A 17,592-nucleotide genomic window follows, 5' to 3' on the forward strand; every position below is an offset into this window, starting at 1 on the left:
ATATATATATATATGTGTGTGTGTGTGTGTGTGTGTGTGTGTGTGTGTGTGTTTCTGTGTGTGTAAAGCCAGGGTTCTTAATATTGTTTCAGGTATATACCATAGCCAAAGTGAATTGCTTTACTTTATATCTGGTGAAGGGGAGGGCCTGGGAGGGGTTTGTTAAGAACCAACATTTATGAAAATGACAGTATATTAAAAATCAATTGAGAATGGCTAAAAAACCCAGAAAATTAAGCAAAAGCTCTGTTATGTGAACTACAAAGCACTTAAAAGGAGCTAGAGACCCTTCCATAGGCTCTATCTAGTGAGCAATCTCATAAGGATTCTTGTGAATTTATAAAACTTTTGAAGTACAGCAAAATGGTGCTTTGTTGAAGTAGTTCATATCTCCTCAAAAGTGGATCTCTAAAACTGTGCAGGTGTGACCGATTTTGCCAAATAGAACTGTAGCTGAAATACAGATCAAAACAGAGAAGAAAATGACTTTGTGCAGTGTTAACATATAAAATGGCAAGATGAGGTTAGATTTCAGTGTGAATAGTCTCTAAGAGATTAGAGAAAACCCAGAAGAACAAAATACAATGCAAGCATGCAAAAGACCTGGAACACTGCAGATTCACAGACAGCTGCACATGTAAGTACAAAAACCCCAATCTGTAAATACAAATTGATTCCATCAGGTTTACTATACAGTACTTTAGTAGTAACAGACAGTTGAAAACAGCTTTCACTTAACAGCAAAATTAATTTTAGAGGGAAGAAAATGGTGAAGTCTCATCCTGGAGAACAGCAAGAGAGGTATTATATTAAGGAGCTGAAATTTTCTTTGGCATGGTAAAGGGGGAGAACTGAGTTTGCCAACCTATTTACATGAAGTTTCACCATCCTGTGGCCAATGCAATGATGCTTTGCACAGTCTACTTCTTACATAAACTTTTCTGTTGGTTTCCAGTATGCCTTCGTATAAATGTTTTATTCATCATGTTCAATCTGTGTATACAACAAATAAGAATAAACACAAACTGTACAATGCAGACAAACTCTTTGCATATATGTATGTAAATTTGTAACACTGACCAACAGTTCTTTGACAGACACAACCTACAACATGCAGTTAGTTCATCCTTGTCATACTCTTCCCATGCAACAGATGAGACAAGACAAAATTAAAGGGAGGAAACAAAGCATGAAGATACCTGTGTTATGTTTAAACAGATTGTAGGAAAAAAAATAGGACATTGATTCATTGGATTAAACACTCATATGAATTTAGCCCACAGAAACAAAACCAGAAAACAATAATTTAAAAAAAAGGCAAAAAGCTGTATTTCCAGTATGTACTAACTGCTTAAAGAAATTAAATCTGCCCTTAATTATAGCCTCCCAAACTGGTTCACAGATCATAGTTACTCAGGACCAAAACGTTAATGTTGAAAACAATGTTTATATAGGATCAGGCAATGAACCAGATCCTCCTTGTGTGGCTCAGCAAGGTCTCCAGCCCTGTCTCTCCTCAGGCTCTTATACTGGGTGGATAAAAAGACAGCTGAATAGGACAGGAACTCATGTAGTCCCTCCTCACGAATCAGGTGAGAGAGAATGTAGCCTTCAGCTGTTTTACCTAACTTGAAATATTGTGAAGTTCTCCTCTTACAATTGCAGGAAGGCCTGGGGCCATGGCGAGACCCGGCCGCCAGTGCAGTGACAAGGCTGCTGCCTCTCCTGGGTCCTGCAGCGCAGAGCAAGCCCCCAGCTCACCATCTGAATTGCTTTGGTTTGATTTTGTTTTCTCAGGGATGGTGCACAAATCCCACTGGACCAGATGGGACGAGAAGGGCACACCAAAGTTTTTAATAAAGTGTTGTTTTTCCCTGCACGCACAGATTTAGTGCTAGCAGGCAAGGGCACAGTCTTAAGTCAGTTTCTTTGCATTTTTATCACAGTTTTAGATTAGGTTTGTTTGTTTTTTTCTCTACATGGATAGAGGGCTTCATGCTTAACTCATTCCCTCCCTAGAAAGACCCAACATCAAGCATTATCTTGCTGTTCTCATATCACACGTACAAAAAGAAGTCTGACCTACAGAAAAAAGAAATGTATATCTAGAATTTAGCAGCTTTACAGTAGCCTCCTTGAAGAGTGCACTAAATGTTGCTTATAAAAACAGAACACATTTGAAAACTAGTATGAAGAGTTCATTCAGACTGAATCAGACTGTTCAGCTGAGCAGACAGGGAGTTTGAAATAATCAGCAGTCTCTGTCAGGGACTTCAGCACAAAGATGTGATAAAACAAATTGCCAGAAATACAGTGCTAAAAAAGGAACGGATGGTTTCCTCTTTTTGTCTTAAAATATCAAGGTAACAGCAAGAGGCCAAGAGAGTGTTGCCACACAGTTTTCCAGACTGAGATCCAGTTTGATCTTTGCTGCCATTTCTAAGAAACAAATTCCTTCTTAAGCATACAGAGAGTGCCTATATATTTCATCTTCCGAGAGCCTGTGACTAAGTGTGCAAAAACTTCAGTGGCATCTCTGTGGCATTCTCTAGATCTTTCCCCCGCCCTCCTTCATCCCCCGCAACACTGGCTTAATTGTTCACAAGTGACAAACTCAAAGAGTTGATGTTGTTCCTGGTAATATGATCCAAGGCTTCAATTTTATGATGTTTTTGATTTCTTCTAGGTTCATGTAGGAGAAAGTACAGTATATAGAGATCAAGGCAAGGCACCTTCAATCTAGCAATTTGGTGGGCATGTTATCCTAGGAAGCTGGGTGGAGGTACATACTGGGATATCAGTGAAATACATAGGACTGGACTTCGCATGCTTAGCTAAAAATAAAAATAAAGTTTTGTAATATGTCCAGTTTTAAAACGTCTTTTTTTTTAAAACACCAGAAATATTAAACTATAATTTGTAACTACCCTTTGCATTGGTGCTGCAAAAAAGAACACAACAACATCCTTGCCCATGCTTTGCTAAGTAGGTGTGGGATTCAGCCAAAAATAACAATGGCATTAGGTTCAGTTCCTTAAAAACAGGAAAGGATTATATTTGAAATGGATTTAGGTAGCGCAACTCTGATTAGTCTTACTTTTTTTTTTTTTATTGGTGGTGGTTGTTTTTCAAACAATGAAGATTTAGTAGATGAAAAATGAGCCTTAATTCAGGCCTACAAGGCCTACAAAATTCTTTGGACCCACTTTTCCAAAAATGAGTGGGTCTTGCTCGCTGGGCAAGGCAAATGTTACCATTACCAGCCTGTGATATGTATAAAACACACACACAAAAAGAAACTATAGGGGGATGCCAAACACACGTTTCAGAAAACTCCCCATTGGTTGTGTTTGACACTCTTCCCTCCACTTTAATGCCAACCTCAGAAGCACAGTATCTGTTACTAAAGAGTATTCACATTTAATCAATATTTTAAGCCAGAGACAATGATCCTATTCTTTATAGATATAATTTTTAATAATAGATTTTTGAAGGCTTCCTGATTCCCTGATTGCTTTCAAAACTAAGCCACCGGCAACACTTAAGTTATAGAGAAACACAATCCCTGCAAAAGGTCACAAACAGTGGAGCGAGCAGCCTTATAAAAAAGGGAAGAAGAGAAATCCATAATAGCACAGGTTTACAGCATCTAACTAGAAATTACTTGATTATTTGTGTGCTACAAAATAGAACTTAAACACATGGATTTTGCTGAAACTGGACTCAAAAAGGGATTATGGGCAATTGTCAGCAGGCAAGGTATCAAGTGTACTTGTGAAGTATGTCATTCACATGAAGTGTCACAGTCACAGAAAAGATATTAAAAAGGCATTCCAATATCTGGTAGGGCATTCCATGGTCTGAGTTTAGCTGGTTCATCCAGGTGTCTTCTCGTTGTGGTGGAGCTACATGTTGAGATTTATCCACTTGCAACAACTCAGTTCAGAAACAGGAACGGGCAAGCTGGTGACCTGCCACAAGCTGATCCACAGACACTGCCGAGGGGAAGTCTGGCAAGGATAAATCACTCAACTGTACTTGGGACTCAGTAAAGTCACAACACCTGTGAGGATCTGGCTATGTCGTCTTGCTCTTGTTCACTGGTTTGCCTCCATTCATTATTGCAGATGCACTTGTGCTTTTACTTGGAGTTACCCCAGCCTTTGGCACTGTTTCTCCAATATCATGCAAAGATGGTTCTCGATACATGGCAACTGAGGGGAAGGAAGAGAAAGGAAGAAGCATTTTAAACAATGTATCACATATGAGAGTTCATCTCAAATAGAACTAATTTGCTATGTTCCTCTTGCATAGCAGGGAAACTTTATTTTGACAGACACTGGTTTTGCACCACTGACAGAATTGCTTGACTCTCCAAAATTCTCACACTTCTTCTGCATCTGACTTAAAAATTCAGTAGGAACCACATTCTTCCTTGTTTAATGGACACTATATCTTCTTGGAAATGAAAAACTAGTGTTCTTTCTTTGCATAAGGCACACAAAATTGTACATGTGTATACCCATGTGTATGTATATACAGCTCTTAAATGAACATTAAATAAACATGTGACCTTTTACAAGTAAAATGTTTTAAGACAGATTGTAATTAAAAAATGGGATCATACAATACAGTTGTCTAGACTTAAGTGTTCTTTCTTAGTCATAGATTGCAAGACTAGGCTAGGGTCCAGTTCTACAAAGTTACATGCACATCAGTCTTCCAAATCTGAGGAATTTGGCTATGGTCTTTTCTTCAGGTGTGCCCTGAAGAAATGTCCAGGATATGTGGAGAGTACAAAAGTTGTTTGGGGGTTTTCCTACCTCATTTCCAAAAACATATGCAGTAGCCACTGATCTCCACTGAATGCAGAAGTGCAGAAAGCTCCAAATTAAACTATTAACTGAATTCTTAGAGGAATTAGAAGTTTTTCCTTTGGCTTCAGTCCCTATCTCACCACTTCAAATCCTTTGAGGGAAATACATGTATTCAATTACACAGTTCAAGCATTAAGCTGCCTTAATGATTAATGCTTTGGATAATTCAATTTCATTTTCCATGTCACTCTATCAGGTAATATTTCCACTTATACCTAACTTCACTTGCATTTATTTATATCAGAGCAATGTTAAAAGAGGTGTCACAGCAGTCAAAGGAATTAATCATCACACTGATTTCCAGGCTGGGTGTGTGCTACCACAGAGAGCACAATTCCTTCATCCCTTGGCTAATTAGAGTAGAAGGCTGAAGCATCAAAGCACTGACCTTGATCTTCGATGGTGTGAAGTTTCATAATAAATGTAAAGGCCCCCATAGCATCGTTAACTAATCAAATACTTGTTCCAGCATTTCCAGTGACATAATCTAAATCCTTTTAGTTTCTTAAAGACAGAAATTAAATGACTTCTCTAGAGTACACAAGGCTGGTTATGATCTATATCTTCAGAGTGGCCCATAAATGTGTTTAGGGCACTTAGCTGATCAATTAAAAGAGCTTGGTGAAATAACACTGTGACCTACAAAATTATCCCATTGAACAATATGAAATGGAACTATAAAGTAAGGAATTATATAGCAGAGCTGTCATATTTGATGATTCTCATAGGCAATGTAAATCAAGTTATTTCTAAGCATTGTGTAAGTTATTTTGCTGAAGTCTGATCATCCAAACATTATTTTAAACACGTAACTTCTTTCCTAGTATATATGAATTTGCATTGCTTTAAAAAATGCACTGGCATTCCCTCTCTATAAGTCTTAATATAGAAAGATCAAGATATAAATTATTAGTATTGTTGAGAGCTTATGAAACAACTGTAAACTTTCACAAGACAGGGAAAACACAAAGGCATCAATCTAACTTCAAATAAACGTAAGTTTATTCTGATTCTTTCCTTCTGATTAAACTAAAGTACTTGACAAACTGATCCTTCAATCAAAAATTTTAAGTTAAATATCAAAAGAAACTGGACTGCTAACCAAAGCATTTCTCAGGTATGTGTTTTCAGATTGTAAGAAATGAGATAATTTTCAGAAATATTGTGACTATTTTCAGAGGCTATATGCAAGAATTAGAACAATAAGTAGTGCCATCAGGGCAAGAAGCAAAAGGCAGCATATAAATACATACATATGTATTTCTATATAAATACATAGGATAACACAAAAGTTTCAAGACATTAATGGATTTTTCAGAGAATGTGACATCATTTTGGTGGGTAAGGTTACTGTGATTGTTATTTGCTCCTATCTTGGTTTAAAGGCCAACTTACATTACACCACTTGGCATAGTAATACATCATGATTTATTTTATAGAGAAACCTTTGTGTTTTGTATTAGAAAGCTTTTACTTTAAAATGCTGACAGTTCATCCATTCCCTTTATAACTCTCAGTCTTCGATATTCATTATCTCATTCCGCATAATGAAAGGACTATTTTCTCACTGCAAGATTCACAACAGTTTTTGTCCCTAATGATGGAATATTTTAAAAGCAGCACAATGCTATTCCACAAAAGATTTCTTTTCTTGTAGAATGACTACTTAATCCCCTGAAAAATGTTTTTACATTTGCCCTTTGTAGCATCACTACATGGAAGCCCAAAACTGCTCCATGTAACTTTGGGAGTGGCATTGGGATTGGCTCCTGTGTGAGGCATGCACATTCAGTAAGGGCAGTTTGGAAACCATTCCCTCTTCTTGTGAGATGTATAGGAGAGTCTGCCAGAGATGGACTGAGCCTCACCTTCCAATGGCTTGGGTAGAAAATGAGCTGCTGGTTTTGTTTTCTTCACTCTGTTCCCTTTCATGACCTGCCCTTCTTTGTTCAGCCCCAAGAACCAGGCCCTTCCGGACTCCTGTTGTCTGTAGAGCATGGATGAGTAGATTACATAATAATTTTCAAAAACAGACTCCTTGAATTTGCACTCTGGTGTAAAAAGTTCCTGTAGGAAGAAAAACAAATGTTAAATGGTATCTCTAAAATGCAGGATTTGTTTTGTTAACTTACAAATACCTTGTGATAAGTTTTACATATGATTTAAGATAAGGTTCTGCTTTAAGATCAGAAGTTCTACCTTTGTCTGAAAGACCTCCAGTGAACCTATTTCACTTCCCATGCATGCCTCAGTTTACCCATCTGTGCTACAGATATAGTATATTTTTAAAGTAGAAAGAAAGCCACATGGGCAAAAAAGCACAAATTAAAATACAGGCATAATTATTGTTATTATGGTTCTTTCTCTGATAGGCTGGCCTTGTAAAGATTAAGAAAGTCTATGCAAAAATAGTATTAATAAGAGAACACTTGTTCTGTTTTAACTGAATGCAGCAGGCTCCCTTTTGTTTACAGGAACTAATATTTGATGCTTAAAGTGCTGCTACCAACATTCAGCATTCCCTGTAGTCCAGGAAAATACCACCACAGGAAAACTATTCTGATATACAAATTTCTGGACAAAGAATAGTAATTCCTATTGGCATCCTCAGCAAACATTCCAAAACTGGAATTTTTTTTCAGAAGTCATATTGAGTAACAGCAGTTATCCTAAACTCTTTATAGGTTAATCTAAGCAGAAACGTCTGTAGTCCAGTAGCCAAATTATTTTAAAAAATTGATAACACAAGTAACTAACAGAATAAACAGCATGAATATCCATTGAGATAAAGATTACCAAAATTCTTTGAAATAACCCATCAAGTTAATAAGAAAATAAATATACATTTAAAATATCACAATAAAATAGGATTCCGTGTGAATGTGATTTTCTGTCTGTGGACCCATCTGCTGAAGCCTGTAGAAGAAATAAGACTTAAAAGGAGGAGGGAGACGTGGGAAAGGGGGAAGTAGCTCGCTAAAATTTCAGAGCTCAAAGTTCTCAGCTCTGAATACTCTTTATATTTCTTTTAGTTATCTTTCCCAAAAAGAAAAAAAAATCTGGAAACTTCACATCTTTTCACTTCTCCATTCACAGTATTTTTTTTTCCATTTCTTTTTGTTCCTGGCCCCATGCAGTACTGAGTTAACACCCAGCAGGCAATGTATTTTCAGGGTCTCTATGCCATCCCCAGCTGCCTATATATTATAAGAATTTCACAGCTGTTTCTGCCACAGATTTACTTTCTGGAAATCAAAGTCCTTAAAGACACAGTTCCCCATACCAAAATGCACAGATTAAAGACTTTTCTGAACGTGTACTGAATGTCACTTGGTGCACAATCTAGTTCTCCTAATGTGGTGAGGTACATGGTATTTGTACTGCCATGGCTTAAATTACCACCTATAAGCAAAGCTGTCTTGATGAAAACCAGGCATACTATTAGGAGTCCAAATCTTTGAGCTTCAGATTTTAAAATTTAATATTTTTTATGCAGCAAGAAACTAAAAGCAGGGAACAGCTTGGAAATAATTCGTGAGCCTGCCCTAAAATAGGTTGCTTTGGCTGTGTCAGCCAGTACACTTACTGTCTACAGGTCAGACTCTTACAGGATGGAAAAAAAATTTCTGAACTGTGCAGTGGGCATCCTTTTGCACTGCCACATCTTTACCCGCCATGCAAAAATGCAAAGAGTCTGTACTAGAGGTACTGAATACTAATGACAGGAAAACACCTTAACTGCACCATCTCCTTTGCCATGGGGCTTTTTCTCTCTCTGTGTGTTCAAAACTTTAAGACATCTGTTGTTTGTGTTACTCTCCTCTCTCCTCCACTGATTTCAAGTCACAGTAGGGCTCAAGGAGACTCAAAATAAAGCCAGAAGGCAGGGAGGCATGCTAGAGGGAATGCCTGTTAAAGCCTAGCACAAGCATTTACATGCGAGTCATGTTCCTTGGCTGTTGAAACAGCAGATGCTAATCAGGAAATGCCTACACAGCTCTCCTTATTGCCTACTTCACTGAAAATGCTACCCCCTGTGTTCCCTATGAAGTTTTACTTCCTTGTAAAGCTCAATTACCATAAACACTACTTCTTAGCCAATACTCACATTTTTTTGTGCTATAAACAAAAGCTGTTTGTCATTCTATGTTCCTGCCTACTAGAGCTGCTTGGCTGCCTCTAAACACTATTTGTATGTTTTCCCTAACAATATCCATTATGATACTTAAACAAGGTTCATTCAATTCATATCCCTTCCCTGAATCAAATCAGTCTCCTCTCTCATTTCTTTGGCATTGCAGTAGTGTTTCTGACAGTGCACAGTATATGGAGTGGTAGGGATTTACTTTACCAAGTAAAAAACCCAAAAATACAGATTATGGCAATGCAATTACTTGGCTACTCCTGGTTGTAGACTAATAGACTGGACAAACTGGCATCATTACTACTGTGTAGTTATAAAAAACATAATAATACTCTGATATTTTTCTTTCTTTTTCATATAAAGAAGAGTCAAACCCAAATACTGTATTCTGCCTAAAACTACTGCAGCTATCCTACTCCAGATACTTAGGTAGGACAACAGCTTTGGACAGAGTTTGCATTCATCCAGTATATTAGGAGACTATTCTGCCTGGGTTAAGCTCTCAGTCAAAAAGTCCCTTAAATATATGTTACTTTAAACAGAATAATAGTTCCAGCACTGTGGGGAGTATTCATTAATGAAAATTAGGTGCCTGACAATTTCTCTACTGAACTGCAGACACCAGTTCCTCTAAGGAAAGAGTTAATCAGAAGAATAGCTTCTGAAATGGCCCCTTCCCTGGGGCTCAGGTGAAATTGAATATTTCTAAGTTAAGAGTGTGCCTAAAGTCTTGCCTCAGACATCCTCTCAGCTGGCTGAAAATTGCTACTGGACTTCCTACAATAAAGTAGCCATAACACCTAAGATGTTGGTTTTGCATGTACCTAGGTCACATCTAAATCTTCATATCTTAGACTTAACCCAGTGAGAATTCCCAGAAAATTTCTAATGTGCTAACAGCACTGACTTAAAAAAAATAATCCATGGGCGACTGTATTTAAACCTGTTGTTGGGGTAGAGGCAGTACAGGGTGTTTTATAAGGGAAACTGAGTGGTAAGGACACTCCCCTAGGCTACCTCCCTATCTTTATCCAACCTGAAGCAATCCAAATCTGCATCTGGCTGACATGAATAATTTAGATCTTCCCTGCAAGAATGACTTTTTGGGTTTTGATCCCAGGACATTTTGTATTAGGAAGTGAAAGAATAAATTGCAAAACCAGATATGACTTGCAAACAAGAACTTGTGCTCAGGATTTCTCTTTCAAGGTCAGAGCCCAGATTTAACCTGTAGTTTTATATAAAAGGTGATTTTATCCTGTCAAAGCAACATTTGAGAAATAAAGTGTATACCAGCTGCCAATTTCAAAACCCCAGGAATGGGTACTGGCTGTGAAGTGCAATCTGATACAGCTTCCTGGGTCCCAGAGAAGTGAAGACATGTTAAACTGCACTTGGAAAAGAATTTTCACTTGGATATTTTTCTAGATTCCCATCAAATTTTTGCTTGATGTGAGTTCCATTTGGAGATATTTTACTTCTAGCTGCAGTAGCATTAATTGCTAATTAAAGATTGTGAGTTCAAGCTTGTGGAACCAACAGTTCTGTCATTGCAGAGTTCTTAGTTTTGGGGCCCCTACCAGCATTGCCAAATGTTAGCATTATACTTTTCAAAATGATGGGGTTTTACCTCATGGAAGCACGTGGTGGTATCAGAATCTACTTTCATATAAGAAAAAAAACACAAAAGAAATAAAATTTAAAAAGCCATTATCCACTTCACAAATCTGTGAGTTTCTGAACAAAAGAGCTCAAGTTACTTGTGATGTCAACACAAAGATATAAGGGGTTGTTGGAAAGTAATTCATATGACAACTGAGATGAATTCCCTACCAAGTAATGTCTCCCTGTCAATCAAAAGCTGAGGTTTGACATGATGAAGCTGAGCCTCAATGCCAATCAATAATATGGCATTGTAGCAAGTGGCTATCATTCAAATTTAAAGTACAGCAAACTTAGTTGTCCCACAAGCTATTGAGTAATTGAAAATATTTGAATGGATTATTAGTGTAACTATAATAGTGTAACTAATAGTGTAACTTTCCATTGCTGTGATTTCACAATTTAGTTTTTTTCAAGTTAGTTACCTTCAGAGAGGTTACACATATCCATTCTTAGTCATAACTTTTCACTCAAAATAAACCCCACAATGCACAGCATTTTCCTATTCCAGTTCTCAGAAAGAGGAGATATGCTGTGGACCACAGAGTTACAAAGCAAAACTAGCATGACAACACAACTAGCCAGCTAGCTTCCAGACATTGTTTACAAATCAAATGGACACCTGCAGCTTTAAATTATATTTCCGTTCAGTAAATCAATAATGCACTGTCAGGGCTGAACAAAAAGTAACTTTCCATTGCACACCATGAGGGATAGCATAAGAACCTGGCTCTGCAATGGTCAGCTGTACCTACAATAAGGGCTCCCACAAAAGCTTCCTACCTTCTACTCCTGAACCTTTAAGCCTCTTTAGTTTTGTGTTTTATTCTGAAATAGATGAAGGAAGGGCATTGGTTACAGCTCACAGAAGTGATAAAGCTAGCATATATCCTCTTGAATTACAGCCAGCAGCAAACAAGGAGGCAGCGGACTCCGCTGGAGATGGGCACAACAGGACTTGTTAATCAATCAGGCAGCAAAAGCACAGCTGTAGGCTGGACTAGCTGCAGTTTCTCCTTGGTGCCATGCACAAAACACAATTGCAATACAAACTCAAAGAGATTGCTGGGCAAGGAACAGCCAGGCTAACCAAGCACTGTAAAAAACCTGATACTATTCATTAGTGACACCTAAAAGCACAGGTTATGGAACAGGACCTCAGAGCTTTTGAAGTACAGTCCATGTGGAATCTGCCTAATGCAAACGCCTCACAATCCAAAAAAACAACACATCCAATCAGTAGGAGGTGGTTATCAAATACGTATATTTTTTTGTAGAAATGATGGCAAAGTATTCTTAAGGACAGACTGGAGAAAGGGCAACACGAGCTCTGTGGAGGCTTATGGCAAATTTCTGCAGAGAGAGAAAAGCAGCACAGAGTCAGCACAGAAGTGTTTTGAGAGTTAGAGGATAGCAACACAGGAATAAAAAAAAAAGGAAATGACATTTTAATAGTGGATAGAAAGGTTGGAAATGACTCATGAAGACTGGTCTTAAGGTTGAAAAGAAGCAGTCTGCTTAATGAGGAAAATGCACTCAGAAGAGAAATAAGTTAAAATAATCAAGGTGGGAAATGAACTTTGTGGCAGAGTTCTGTACAGAGACTGTGGGGGTAGCACTGTGCTCCTCAGTGCAGGAGGGGAGGATGCTGCAGTGATCAAAGTGTGAAAGGATGAGATCCCAGAAAACAGCTGCAGCGGGGTGGAACAGCAAAAGGCTGTTCGCATGAGGATGTCGCAAAAGGATGTCGCAGATATATTTGTGTCGCAAAAGGATGTCGCAGATATATTTGTGCCACAAAACCTGTAAGATCAGGAGGCTTCTCCTGCACTTGACACTTGGAATACACTTGAATTGATATTCCAATGACTTGTTGCACATTGAATTAGGTGAGTTAGACTACCTTCCTACTGTAAACCTAATTGAAAAGTGCTTGTATAGGAAAACAAAAAACAAAAAAAAGTCACTTAATATTTCCTGTCCATAACACCAAATTTTCTCAAAGCTAAAGATGTCTTAAGAGTCTGCAACTTGAAATCATCTTGTGCATGAGCTCCTCTTCATATGGCAGAAAACACAGCAACACATGGTTACATACCTCAAGAATTAAGGAGAAATTTATATTCTATTTCCTGCAGGTTCAGAAGACATTTAGTGTATCTGGGCCTAAAAAACTCTAATAAAAATATAATTTTTAAACACCAGAACAAGAACAAGCAAAGTTGGCAGAATTTTCTATGTGCAAACTGGCCAAGTAAGATACCAAGGAACACCAGACTTTAGCTGCCATTGCAAGCTTTGCAATCAAACTATTAACTTCAAAAGTAAAGGCAGTAATAGCTGAAGCTGACAATCCTATAGATATCCTATGAAAGCAGCAAATACTCACAGGCCCTTTCAAACACCTTCCACCATGTTCTGACAGAAAATTCCCTCAATAAATTACAACAGCCAGAGAATGCCATTATGGTCTCTTCTTAGCTAATGTTATTTCTATTTCTGAAGACTACTAAATGTGGTCTTTAAAAAAGGAGAAAGTTATAAAAAGAGGATTTGCTATCATGCAGGTAAAAATCAGGGATGATTCTTGCTGGTTAAAGACTCGCTGAGAGTACATTAAAATGTCAGCGTGTAAAAGAAAACTTTTAGTTAGATTTCTGCATCTAACTTTCAAGTTCCTTAAAGACATGAAGATGTGGCTATAACTTCCTATAAAGAAATCAAACACTTGACTAAATTTTGACAAAAGTTAATGTAAATTAATGTTATTGAAAATATTAGCACTTACTTAACTAGGATTCTAATTAACAGGGATATGAATGGTAATATTGATCATGTAGCAATTCTTTTATTCAGGTACATTCATTAGTACCTAAAATAAGGTCATGAATAAAATTCACATAATATACATAAAGATAAGCTAACAAAAAATAGCTTGAACAGATATCTGTATGTTTAGGAGGATCACAGAATCAGAAAAGAGTTAGGGTTGCAAGGGACCTCTTGAGATCATCTAGTCCAACACACTGATCAAAGCCCAAGTTTGGCTTAATTTTATGTGCAGATTGGAAGCACAGAAACATTGGAGTTGGAAAAGGCCTCCAAGATCGTCAAGTTCAACCTTTGACTGAACACCACCATGTAAACTAAACCACAGCACTAAATGCCACATCCAAGGTGTTTCTTGAACACCTCCAGGGATGGTGACTCCACCTCTTCCCTGGGCAGCCCGCTCCAATGCTTAACCACCCCTTCAGTGAAGAAATTCTTTCTGATGTCCGACCTTCCCTGGTGAAGTTTAAGGCCATTTACTCTTGTCCTGTGTCTGTTTGCCTGGGAGAAGAGGATGACCCTCACCTGCCTACAGCCTCCTTTCAATTTGTTGTAGGGAGTGATAAGGCAAAACCAGAATATAGCATCTTGGTTTACAAAAATTTCCTTACTTCACAACAGACAGGTTACCTTGCTCACAACTAGAAGCTATGGCCATATTGATCTATGATTTATTAAAGGCAATAATATTTTTTATGGAAGGCAGAGCACAGAGCACATGTTCTTTCATAAACTTACCATTTGAAAGATGCAACAATGATGTCAGATAAAATAATATTTTAAATAATAACTGCATGAATGATTCCAAATTACTACTTATATATACTAGCCAGGAGAAGTCATATATTTCTCTTTCCTTCTTACGTAGAAGCTACAATTATGTTACAAGCAGTGGTCTGATATGAATCTTCTTTTGACCACTATGTAGTTGATTCATAGTCATCAACTCAGTGGGACACACCCAAGATAGAACAAATTTCCTTGATATGAGCATTTCCAATAAGTGTTATTTAAAATTGGACGATTTGACTCAAAAAATGACTTAATGTTTGTGAAATGCAGCCCATCATGAAGATCAGAAACATAACCCTCACACTGGGAATCAGTGAGTAGAGGTTTTTTAAACACAAGAGAAAGTTTGAGGCAGCAGCCTGGAAAAGGTTACTAATCTTCAAAACTATCCTCATGACACTCATTCCAAAACTGGAATGCATCACTAAATGCTCAAGAGTAGAACCACTAAAAAAGTGCTGCTTCTCCTGAATAAAAGAAGGAAAATTTATTTTAGAAATATTATTGAGAAGCCAAATTTGTACCTATGGGATGGGTTTGATCTGGGAATGGTCTGCAGCCCACCAAGAGCCATCACATGTTATAGCCTGTGGTCTAGTATCCCCACAGACACAGGAAGGAGAGAGAAAGTTATTTTCTGTTCCATTTCAACTCTGAGTTTTCACAGAAATGTGTAATTTTTGGCTTGGGTACATCTTTGGCTTGAAAGGAAACTCAGCCAGAATCCTTGTATCACTGAAATGAAATATTTGTTTTCCCAGAGCATAATCTCCCCCCCACCTAATCCTCAGCATCTACCTTCCCTTAAGATTCAAATATGCAGTAAAAATTGCTTTAAGGCTTCAGCTTAAACACCAACAATAACTCCTTGCTGTATCAACACAGAGAGACATCTTTTATCTCCTGTACAGCATCTGTGATTAAAGTAACCCAGTATCAATAAGAAAGGCAGATGCCCCAAGGCATGACTAAGAGAAATTGCTTGTATTGTAAGAAATATTTCCTTCCAGTACTGTCATGGGGGGGTTTTGGAGAAGAAGATGAGTAAACCAGCCTATATTTGATGGTCACTTTGACTCAGAACAGCCATAATTCATCAGTTTGCTGACAGCACCAGGCTCTCATCTAGAAAAGGTCAATGCCAAGGGAAAAATGGGACACCACTAAATTAAGAGACTGAAAGGAGGATTTAACAGCATAGCTGTTAAAACAAACCCTGATGGGCTGGGAAAGAAATTCTCCTCCAGTTGCCCATCAATTCACCATCCTGTCCCTGGATGAATAATGCAGGAGGAATACAGAGACACTCAGTCATAGACCAAACCTTTCCAAATGACAGTGGAATTTTTTGACACAAGTTTATCCAGACACTTGCAGTCATTACTGTAGACAATCTTTTGCAATGTAAATGTCTCACATAAAACAAGACATAAAGAAAAACTCAAAAATAGCTATTGAAATGGCCAAAAAGAACACAGGAGGGTGACTTTTTTCTAGTTATTTACCACAAAGAAATTTCTGCTCCTCTCTAATACACTGAAATATTGGATAAAAAAAATTATTCGAGATTCTGCCACTATTGCACAACATCAGATGGGATGGTATATTTTCATATATACAGTGTTTTTGTAGACTTCTCTCAGTATGATAGCATATATGTCCATAACTATGTACAAATGCAAAAGTAAACATAAATAGGTGCAAATTTAGAGGTATTTTTCAAGGTATAATTTAGGTTCTTTCAGTTCTACATGTTCCTTCCAAAAGATGTGTGAACTTATGAAAGTTCAAAATGGGTGTAATTTACAAGCTGAGAAGCTAGAAAAAGTTGCAAGAACACTCAAGCTATATGAAGTGGCCTACTTTAGTGTACTCTTTTCTGTTTCTTTTTTCTGTACAGTTGTGAGCCTGTTTTTCTGCTTGCAGCCTTTCTTTATGACCTGTCAGTATATGACTTACACTGTCTAAAAATCAACTATTATAAAAGACAAGGGCTGGAGCAAATAAAAATCAGGAGGATAGGTTTTATGAAATTATAATTATATGATTATTATATGGCATTCTTGCTAATGTCTCTTTCTTGTCTTTTTGCTGTTTTACACTCAGTGTTCATAAGAAGAACATGAAGGTAAATTCAGAGGAACCCAAGCCTGAGGAGATTTTTGTAAGGCAAAACTATTGTGTAATGAATGTCATCCCATCTCTGAGAAAATGCAGTAGCTAAGTCTTCTCTTAGTTTCACAACTCAGTATAAGCTACAGTCGATCACTAAACTCTGGGAAGCACAGGAAACAGAGACAACTTTAACAACAAACTTTAACTGTTTGTTACTTAACTCTTGTTATACAGCAAATATGTGTTTTAGGAGAAGCCACCAATTTCTTCCTTCTTTCACTGTGCATCTTTTTACCCATCTTTATTTTCTTTTTTGAAAGCACAACCAAATATTCAACAGGCTTTCCCCATTTCCTTCCAAAGCAGCTTTCACACATGAAGACAAAGGGCTGTAAATCCATTCTCTTTTTTTTTTTTCATTCTTTCCTTTTCCAATGAGAGGATAGAAAATGATGGACATCAAACCAGAAAGACAGCCAAAACCTGACAGGCTGACAAGCTCTTAAATATTCTGTACCATTTCCCATTTTATGCATTTTCATTCTTTCATAGAGATAGATGCCTACAGCACTGTTCCACTTAAAAATAAAACCAGTGCCCATAGGATGGGACACCCAACAAACTGCTGCCTGTCATGAAATATCTGCCCAGAAAATATAACACTAGAGCAACCTTGCCGGTCCTGAAATTAATAAATGTAAACAAACATCCTAAAAGTCTTTCTAGCATAGGAAATATTAATATATATATATATATATATATTATATATGTATACATAAAATGCAAAAAGCAATGTTCACTTAAAATATTTCAGTTCATCTAGAGTTCTAAAAATATGTTTCTATTATTGTTTAATTTTCACACATCTACATAATTGTTACTTCAAGTATCCATTATCAGAAGAAATTTGAAGTACAGAGACTCACACCTAAACATTCAAAAACTGCATCATGAATCAGTACAAAAGAAAATCCATTATGTCTCCTGTTTTAACTAAACAATTAATGGGATACAAAATGTCAGCCACTAAAAAGTATTTTTGTGGAATGGTATCCCACCATTAACCAGTTGGAACTTGTGAAAAGAAACAAGTCAGACACTTTTGGGTATATGTTTATATGCTAACACTCCAGAAATTTAATGTATCTCATTAGAAAGGAGATGATTACG

At 37.3% G+C, this 17,592-nt stretch overlaps 1 protein-coding gene across 7 annotated transcripts in view; it reads right to left on the minus strand.

Annotated features, from left to right (window-relative positions):
• Positions 1-23: 23 nt before the first annotated feature.
• FGF14 (fibroblast growth factor 14) overlaps positions 24-17,592 on the minus strand; it is a 376,859-nt gene continuing 359,290 nt past the window's right edge. For all 7 annotated transcript variants that reach the window (XM_038127255.1, XM_038127235.1, XM_038127270.1 and 4 more), the window contains 2 exons: positions 6,746-6,944; positions 24-4,214 (listed from right to left, as the gene is read on the minus strand). In XM_038127255.1, the coding sequence (XP_037983183.1) occupies positions 4,078-4,214; positions 6,746-6,944 (336 nt within the window). In that variant the 3' untranslated portion in view covers positions 24-4,077. The remainder of the gene's footprint in view (positions 4,215-6,745; positions 6,945-17,592) is intronic.

This window comes from Motacilla alba, chromosome 1, assembly GCF_015832195.1.
Source record: "Motacilla alba alba isolate MOTALB_02 chromosome 1, Motacilla_alba_V1.0_pri, whole genome shotgun sequence".
NCBI lineage: Eukaryota > Metazoa > Chordata > Aves > Passeriformes > Motacillidae > Motacilla > Motacilla alba.